An 8,276-nucleotide genomic window follows, 5' to 3' on the forward strand; every position below is an offset into this window, starting at 1 on the left:
TGGTATTTTTAAAGTTACAGGGTTGCCAACTCTCATGCCTCTGTGGTGGCACTCATGCTTCATGACTCTCACGATCCTGCAGGAAATCTTACGACAAATCTGTATTTTTCAGTTATAAGCCCCCAAAACTACATCAGAATCGTTGGGGCTGTTTGCAAACCCTACCAACTACTTACAAGGTAATAAAACTCTTACATACATGTAAATGCGTCTGCATGTGTGTGCAGACTTTTCTCGAATGGAAATTTATGTTAATGGTATTTCTAAAACTACATGAAATACTTGAATAAAAAGCTAGTGAATGGTTAGTGCTTGCATGTGTTATTTTTTATCGTCACGCAATTTTCTTATTCAGGCGTATTCGTTTACCGCTTATAGAGACGTTTATTTACCGTGCACGATACATTTTACACAATACATTCAACAGATTTATGCATGTTAGAACAGAAAGTTTTGTTCTTCCTGCAGTTGGGTCATTAATTTTATGTTTATTTATGTATACCATTTGGAGTAAGAGGCAGAACAGAAAGCCCACTGTTTTAGTAAGTATGGGAACGGGGCCGCACTGCCACAGAGAGCCACGCGGGGGCGCATCGGGCACCGAATCGGAGGCGAAAAGTCCGACACGGATCTCGGACACGGAGTCGAGGGTCGTCATCTCGCGTCATTTCCGGCGACCAAATTGGTGCTGCCGATATCTGTTCGGAATGCATGCCGGACTTTTAACTGAGGTTGTGGACCTGGATGTCTGTATGCATCTCTCCGTCATATCTTATTTAGACGTACTGCTCCGTTAGCTGTGAAGCTTGTGAATTCGTTTTTGAAAATATATTTTGTACAGATGTGTCTAGCACGTTTGCACTAAGTTTGCGCATTCGAAGCCGGTGTCAAAGAGCATTTCGTTGCTTGGGTAATTGTACTTTTTGCAATGACACTGAAGTTGATTATAAATTCTAAATTTGGCGACGGGAGTGGACCGAGGGGATGGGGGGCTGTGACAGTGTGACACTGAACCTGAATGTCTGTATTCTGCTTTCAGAGCTCCAAATCCACAGTAGACTCAAACGGCAGGAGATTCTCTAGGTCACCATGTGAATTTGGAGCAGATCGTCCTTGAAGCCTTAGACACGTGAATGATAAGAGGGGTCAGTAGCCTGCCATTAGCGGAGTGGGATCTCTTATGCCTGAATGATTACAACTGGAGACTGTTACTGTCATTAATTCAATGCCCTTAATTTTAAACACATATTTTTCCTGAAATGTATGATATGAAATACCAACCGTGGGTTAACAGATTATAATATTTGTAGAAATATACTATAAAAAAACTTTAAGGGCATTATCAGTCTATCAAAAGCATGTGGTCTGGCTGGCATCTGAAATCCGGTTGAAGAGATAAAATGTCCTTCCACTGAATCACGTTTTTTTTATGGAGCTGAGTTATTTATTCCGTTTCAGTTTGCAATGTCATTTGGCTTTGCATGAATAGACTATTTTTTCCTTATGTAATCTATCTGCCCACTCTTTTAATTAATTGGATTTTAATTAATCTCCCGTATCATTCCCCCCAGGGTAGGGGAGCGTGATGAAGAGTGTGGGATGCCAGCTTCTGATCCTGGAGATAGAGATGTGTGTGTGTGTGGGGGGGCGCTGTCTGAAAGCTTGTGTGAGAAGCTTGAATTTTAGGAGGGGGGTATAGGAGGTGGTGGTGGTGGGGGGGGGGGGGGGGGGGCATGGGGGGTGGCGGTGGCTGCCATTTTGTCACCCCGGGCGCAAGTGTCACTAAGTCACACTACTAGCTGATTGCCCCCCACCCCCAGGATGTCGAGGTTACAGAGCACAGGCACCCTGACATGAGAGGGCTAGCGGTTAGTATGCTGAAGCAGGGTGGGGCTATAGCTCTGTGGCGCCCTCTGCACACTGCTGCCGTACCTGCAGCAGATGTTTCTTGGTCGATCCTCTCTGACTGCCAAATCTTTTTGGCATCCTTCCTGATTTCAGCAGGACGTCTCAATTGTGATGTTGCCTGTTTCCTTCCATCATAAAAGGCGCCCCCCATCAGGTACTTCGTGTACTGCAGTCTCATCAGGGTATAAGCCAATGCTTTTATTCTGGCTGACCTGGAGCCTGTACACGACAGCATCCTTGTGTGTAAGGCTTACTTGGGCCTGTGGTTTCCATGGAAACATGAAAGTTACACATTATGGTTTTATGTTTTATTTAGTTGGGAGATTTTTTTTTATTCAGAAAAGGGACGGATCTTGCAGTTCAGGGATTAATTTGGGGCTATGGGATTTGCTCAGGGGCCTAGTGATGGAACCACTCTGCCACTCCTGGGCTTTGAACCAGCAACTTTTTGATCAGAGACAGTTTTCCAACCTACACACCATTTTAGGCGTCCCTCTGGTATAGAGAGATGATGTCATACAAAGAGCAGGTTCTGATTGGTTCAGCTTCTGCTGGTGATTCAAGCGGTAGTTTACAGACTAGATCCCCGACACAGAGTGCAGCTGCACCCATGGTAGTCGCTCTTCCTGCCTGCCCTGAGTCTGCAGTCAGGTTTCAAATGAAATATTGGTGGATCATCCATACAGAGGACTAAGTCCAGCAGGGTGGCATTGACACCCACAGGTGGCCAGTGCCCCATGCAGGCAAATGTGCGCCCTCCATGCCGGGTTGGCATTGTGTGACCCTAGTAGTGACATCCCCAGGCGCATCATCCATGCTTTGAGAGTCCCAGACACGTTCCGGTCTGACCACCTTCTGGCTCCGAAGCCTGCAAACAAAAGGGCTTGATGCCATGATGGCAAGGAGTCAACATTGGCAGGAGTATGTCTGCGATTTGTTATTCTCTGCTGACTTTTATGGATCGGCACAAGCTAACAATTCAACGTTCCTTAACTGCATGCAACATCTGTCCCAATGGACATCGCTTTGAACAAAATAATATAGGTATATGTGGATATAAGAATGGTGAATCTACTGGGTGAAAATGTACTGCTTTTGGGCGCTGTGCGGCTCAGAAGGTTAAGGCTCTGTGCTCGTGTCAGAAGGTCGTGGGTTCGGATCCCATGGCTGGCAGAGTAATCAAATCACCATTGGGCCCTTAAGTAAGGTCCCCAGCTGCATCAAGCTGACTGTCCTCTCTGATTATCACTTGTATGTTGCTTTGGACGGAAGTATTTGTTAAATAAATGCATTTTTCCTTTGCGTCATCTTGGCCCTGAACCATTTTTGCAAGTACCAAGCTGGCAGCTTATGTCAGGTTCTAGCAAAGCAACAAAGACTCTGTAGATTCCTTTGCTAGGTGATTTGCATGATGAAATGAGGTTCTGACTTCTGCAGCTAAATGAATGAAACAGTATCCATGGAAACCGCTGCAGGTAGGAGGACACCTCGTGGGTGACTGGGCCCCATCCTTTCCTGGGCCTGTCACACGAGCAGGACATGGCAAAGGTGAGACCGCTTACCTCCATGGGGGTGGCAGCGAACCAATTCCTGCCATGCAGCACTCAGGCTGCCAAACCCACTAAATGCCCAGCAGTCATTCAGGTGTGGCCACGCTGCACCTTACACAGAAATCAAGCAAGCTTTCGATCTAAACTTTACATTTCCCACGTGTGTTAACTTAACTGGGGCTTCCCCAGTGTCATGTACCATGTCGGAAGAGCATCAATTTGTATCTGTTGCCAAATAATATTAAAAATAAATGCTATATTAATTTTATGCATGTCTATCCATCCTCCATCCATTATTATAACCACTTGCATGGGACAGGGGGCAGAGCCTAGGACGGAAACCGGAGCCCCCGGCGAAGACCCACGTGAACACTGGAGAAGCTTGCAAACTCCACAGGATCAGACCGAGGAGCTTCTTGCTCTGAGGCAGCAGTGCTAACCTCTGCACCACTGCACCAGTCCTGTTTTATGCATGTATATGTGATAGTCGAGACTCCGCCTACTTTGTCATTATTGAAACTGGTCCTGACATCAAACAGAATGCTGGTTGCAATCTGTCGTGCTGTTGATTACGCTTGATGGATGTGTTACAGTGTCTCATCCGTCAGGAGTTACACAGTACAGATGTTTGCAGGATCTTAATTAGGAGCTTCTGTCCTCTTGGGATTCAAGGCATGTATGGGCAGCTTAGGTGCAGCGTAGTAACTGAATTCCAGGAAAGTTCCGAGATTGTATCTAGGCGATGAATAGTTATAAGGAGAATTGAAAACGTGACTTAAAAACTGGGTCACCGGAATTAGGTCTGAGAGTTAATTACCTATGAATATGTAAATCAGCTCATGCAGAAACAAGTCTTTCAGGACGTAACATAACACTGCCCCAATACTTGTGGGGAAGCATCCTTTCATCTACCCATTTCCCCCAAACTGTCCCTGCAGCTTACAAACCACCAAGATCAGCGTTTTATTTGACCGGAGCTGATGTTGCTGCCGTACAGTGGGGGGAGGAGGGGGGGGGGCGTGCCTCTAACAGCAGGCTGAGGTTTCATGAAGCCCCCCTTTCACCGTACAGAGCCTGAGGAGGAAAACCAGCATGTCAGGCCGATGCTCAGTGTTTGGGGCTTGGTGATCGTGTCGTAGAGGGATACCCGGCTGGCATAGGGCTTATTCGGGCTCCCTTCCCGTCGCCATTGCGCAGCCCCGGCCAGGTAGGTTGCGCAAAAAGCGCTGCGATCGCAGCTGCTGTAGGAAAAGCGAAAGCGCCCATGATGCCTCCTAGCATTTCATCACCAACATCTTCCCGGCTCTTCGCCACGGTTCCTCCGGAATATTTTTACCCGTAAATCGTTAGTTTACTATATTATCCGACGGTAAACCTTCAACGCCGCGGGTATTTTAATAGCTCTACGGCGAAGTAAGTGGGCTTTTAATTAATTGATTTATTTATTTTTAAGTGAGCAGCCGCAGAAAGCCCTTCATACAGGCAAGCCTGCTTTGTATCTACGTATGAATGGCGAGCTTTTATTTTTACTAATCACCGTTTTGTTCTGCCGTAGGTGGGAAAGCAATGTTCTTATGCTCATTTTTATTGTGCCTGTTTTTTCCCTGTGCAATTGCGAGGAGGTTAACGCAAGCGACTAGTGAAGGTGAGATCCAATTATATATATATATATATATATATATATATATACACACACACACACACACATCATTTATGCAGATTTACCGTTTACAGCTACGAGTATTGTAGTATACATATCCGTGTTTACCCCAGTTTCTGTACACCTTTAGATCCAATTATTTGTTTGTGAAACGGTTTTGCTGAGATGGATAAGAGGCAACATAAGCACACATTCATATATTGTATGAATAGACTGTATTATATTACATTGATTTAGAAGATGCCGGCGTACAAGCGCGTGCATCCACATACATTCGCTGTAATTCATATCCGATAAACGATAAGAAATAAAATCTATTTATCCGTAGGTTTTGTCAGATATCATGAATGGGTGTTGTGTTGTAATCATAAATGTCTGCTTGGCAGTTTTTTTGAAGGACCACACGCCAAATAAGTTCCTTGGTCGACACCTGTTGTTCAATAGTCTGGACTTTGAGCTTTTCATTGCTGGGGACCTGGAGCGGGAGTGTTTGGAGGAGGTCTGCACTTATGAGGAATCCCGGGAGATCTTAGAGAATATTCCTGAAACAGTTGAGTATACTGCTCTATAAAATATACAAATCGTCATTTTTACTGTGGCACCATGATCACCGAATGAACGTTTGTTTTTCAGGATGCTTTCTGGCAGCACTACATCAAGGGTATGAAACGTCGTAATATTGTAAATATTCCAGTGAGAACATCACTGGAGGGAAAGCCCTGCGATTTGTGATCATCTGCATCTGCATGCTGTAGCCGCTGCACACTTACTGCCTGACGCTGCGTAAGGGTTCAGTGCTCGCTGTGGTCACGTCCCGCCAGGCCACGTTAACCGCCCGTCGAAGCTGGACGTGCCGGCTCTCCTGATTGGCGTCATTGCGGCCAGCGCGGCCATCGTCATCATCGCGCTGCTCTGGTGCTGCCGTCCGAATGCGATGAGATGGAAGATTGACAGATCTTCCCGGTAAGAGGACCGACCTCGTCTAGGCCCCAGTGCTGCTGATCCTTTAGTCGGGAAAGACCTACATGACAATTGCCTCCTGAGAAGATGTAGAAGGTGGGTAATGGGTGGATGGTCTTGCAGGGCCCGTCCTCGCAGGAGCAACGCCTCCCTCATCATCCGCCGCCTGGAGGAGCTCTCCATGCAGCCCGGGCGCCTACAGCAGGATGAGATCGCCTCGGACCCTTCCGGCTTGCCAACCTACGAGGAGGCTGTAGCCAGCTCCGGGCCCCAAGATGTACCCCCCCCTCCGTACCCAGGGTGCGATCACACCATTAAAATTCCTGCAGTCGCTCCTCCCCCCACTACAATACACCGCACTGCTGTCAATGACTTTATCTGCATAGGGGCCAGGTTCCATTAGACAGATCTCTCTGTTAATGATTGAAGTTTCATTTGATATTGGAACAAGTTTGGCTACATCAGAATTTGTGAGTTATTTCATCCTGCTCTTCATTTTAAGCCACAAATCTTGGGTTCTGAGTACCCTTGCAGCAACTTAAGGGCCCTACGCAATTGAGATGTGTACCTTACCCAGTATGAGATTTGAACCAGCAACCTTCTGATCAGAAGAACGGAGGGCTAACCTGCTGAGGCATACATCACCCTTCTGAACTCAGTGGAAACAGAGAGGGGACTTCTGCAGCTCCATATATGTCTAGTATTTACCGAATCATCTGGTATTTTTGTAATGCTTATAACTGATATCAGTGTAGTTCCTTTAGGAACCCAGGAACTCAGGAGAGAACTGTGTGTGTGATGCAGTGAAGGTCTTACTGAGGTTCCTGTCGTTTTGACTTTCAGATCGAAGCCTGGGACCTTCCAACGGTAAAATCTACCAGAAGACACCACTTCCCTTAAGCTTCCAGAAGGTTCCCCTTTGCTTCAGTTTGGTGAAGACACTCGGACTACATCTTACTGTCTCTGTACAGTGTGTCCTCTCTCAATCTCTGCGATTATTTTTCAGTTGAGATATCGCTCTGCAGATTTTTATAATGTTAAATGTGCTTCATAATGGCTGTAGTTAGCCATTAGCACATTAACTATAAAAGTTTCTGGGTTGGAACATCTGTAGATGTTGCTATAGATTGAAATCCCCTTACAATGAAAATCAGGGACAGTGTTATGTATTTAATTCTTCTGATATAAATGGTATTTAATCAGGAATAACATTATTTGCTTTGCTGAGTTGCATCAAAGAACAATGAAAGCCTCACAGAGAAGAATCCCACCTGACCCAGAACACACCTTTACTCTCTGCAGGCCAAGGCACCATAATGAACGCGGTGGAGCTGTTTTTAATCATATCTGTGTTATTCCCATGACTTTATTTCTCTACTGAAGGTATTAACACTGAAGATCATGGGCAGTTTCAAAGGCAGCTGTTTTCTGCCAGGCAAATTCAGCTTTTACACAGAAAGTTCTGGCTTCAGTCACAGAGGGTCAAACGGCAGAAGCCTTATTTATCTCTTCAGCTCCTTATTTATTTCAGCTCCTATTGAGCTGTTTCTTGGCTTTATACCAACTGTCCCACTTTTGTACCAGCTACAGTTTTGATGCCAATAAAACATTAACGTGGAAAACATCTTTAAAAATCTCTAAAGCAAACGGTCTCATCTCAGAACAATCTTGCTGATTCAATTAGGGTGTTCATCGTAGCCAAACCTACGTACACACAGCTTTAAAGGAGCCTTGGCAAGTTTAACAATAAATAAATGTCCATTGAAGTATAATCCAGTGCGGTTGTCTTGAAATTATTAAATACGACCACAGCATTGTCTTTCGTCTTCGTCTACGAAGCTGAATGCGGTTTGCTTCTGGTACAGCTCTGTAGAAGTACAGCTGCCCCTTCTGGTTTCTGGTCTCGCTGAGATCATTCTTATTTTTCTAATTTGTCTTGCTGTGGTGCTGCAAACACAATTTACAACACAGTTTGCTCTCTTTGTGGACAAGCAAAACGTTCATGTTTACACATGAAGCCTCACAGGAGAAAAAAAAATTATTTTACAATGAACCTAAGGCTTGTTTTGCATTTATTAAATTATATATTAATTAAAACAATAAAGAATTTTTTTCATAGGGGGAGGAAAATGGCCAGAGGTCTAGAATGCTGTCAAACAATGAATGAATGACAGGCAGAAGCAATCGATCCCCGCCTC

At 45.3% G+C, this 8,276-nt stretch overlaps 1 protein-coding gene across 4 annotated transcripts; it reads left to right on the forward strand.

Moving 5' to 3' along the window:
• Positions 1 to 674: 674 nt before the first annotated feature.
• On the forward strand, positions 675 to 7,850 carry LOC125706277 (transmembrane gamma-carboxyglutamic acid protein 4-like). 4 transcript variants are annotated; one of them, XM_048972891.1, is made up of 8 exons: positions 675 to 750; positions 1,040 to 1,145; positions 3,346 to 4,665; positions 5,014 to 5,103; positions 5,505 to 5,668; positions 5,752 to 5,779; positions 5,940 to 6,081; positions 6,202 to 7,850. In XM_048972891.1, exons 4-8 carry the CDS (start codon positions 5,025 to 5,027, stop codon positions 6,479 to 6,481), a joined length of 693 nt encoding a protein of 230 aa, XP_048828848.1. In that variant the 5' UTR covers positions 675 to 750; positions 1,040 to 1,145; positions 3,346 to 4,665; positions 5,014 to 5,024; the 3' UTR covers positions 6,482 to 7,850. The 4 variants fall into 4 exon arrangements, with proteins under 4 accessions (XP_048828848.1, XP_048828850.1, XP_048828849.1 ...); XM_048972893.1 differs by lacking the exon at positions 675 to 750 and having other exon boundaries at positions 1,041 to 1,145; positions 6,202 to 6,378; positions 6,922 to 7,850; XM_048972892.1 differs by lacking the exons at positions 675 to 750; positions 1,040 to 1,145 and having other exon boundaries at positions 1,765 to 4,665.
• Positions 7,851 to 8,276: the final 426 nt, after the last annotated feature.

Source organism: Brienomyrus brachyistius, chromosome 13, assembly GCF_023856365.1.
Source record: "Brienomyrus brachyistius isolate T26 chromosome 13, BBRACH_0.4, whole genome shotgun sequence".
NCBI classification, from domain to species: domain Eukaryota; kingdom Metazoa; phylum Chordata; class Actinopteri; order Osteoglossiformes; family Mormyridae; genus Brienomyrus; species Brienomyrus brachyistius.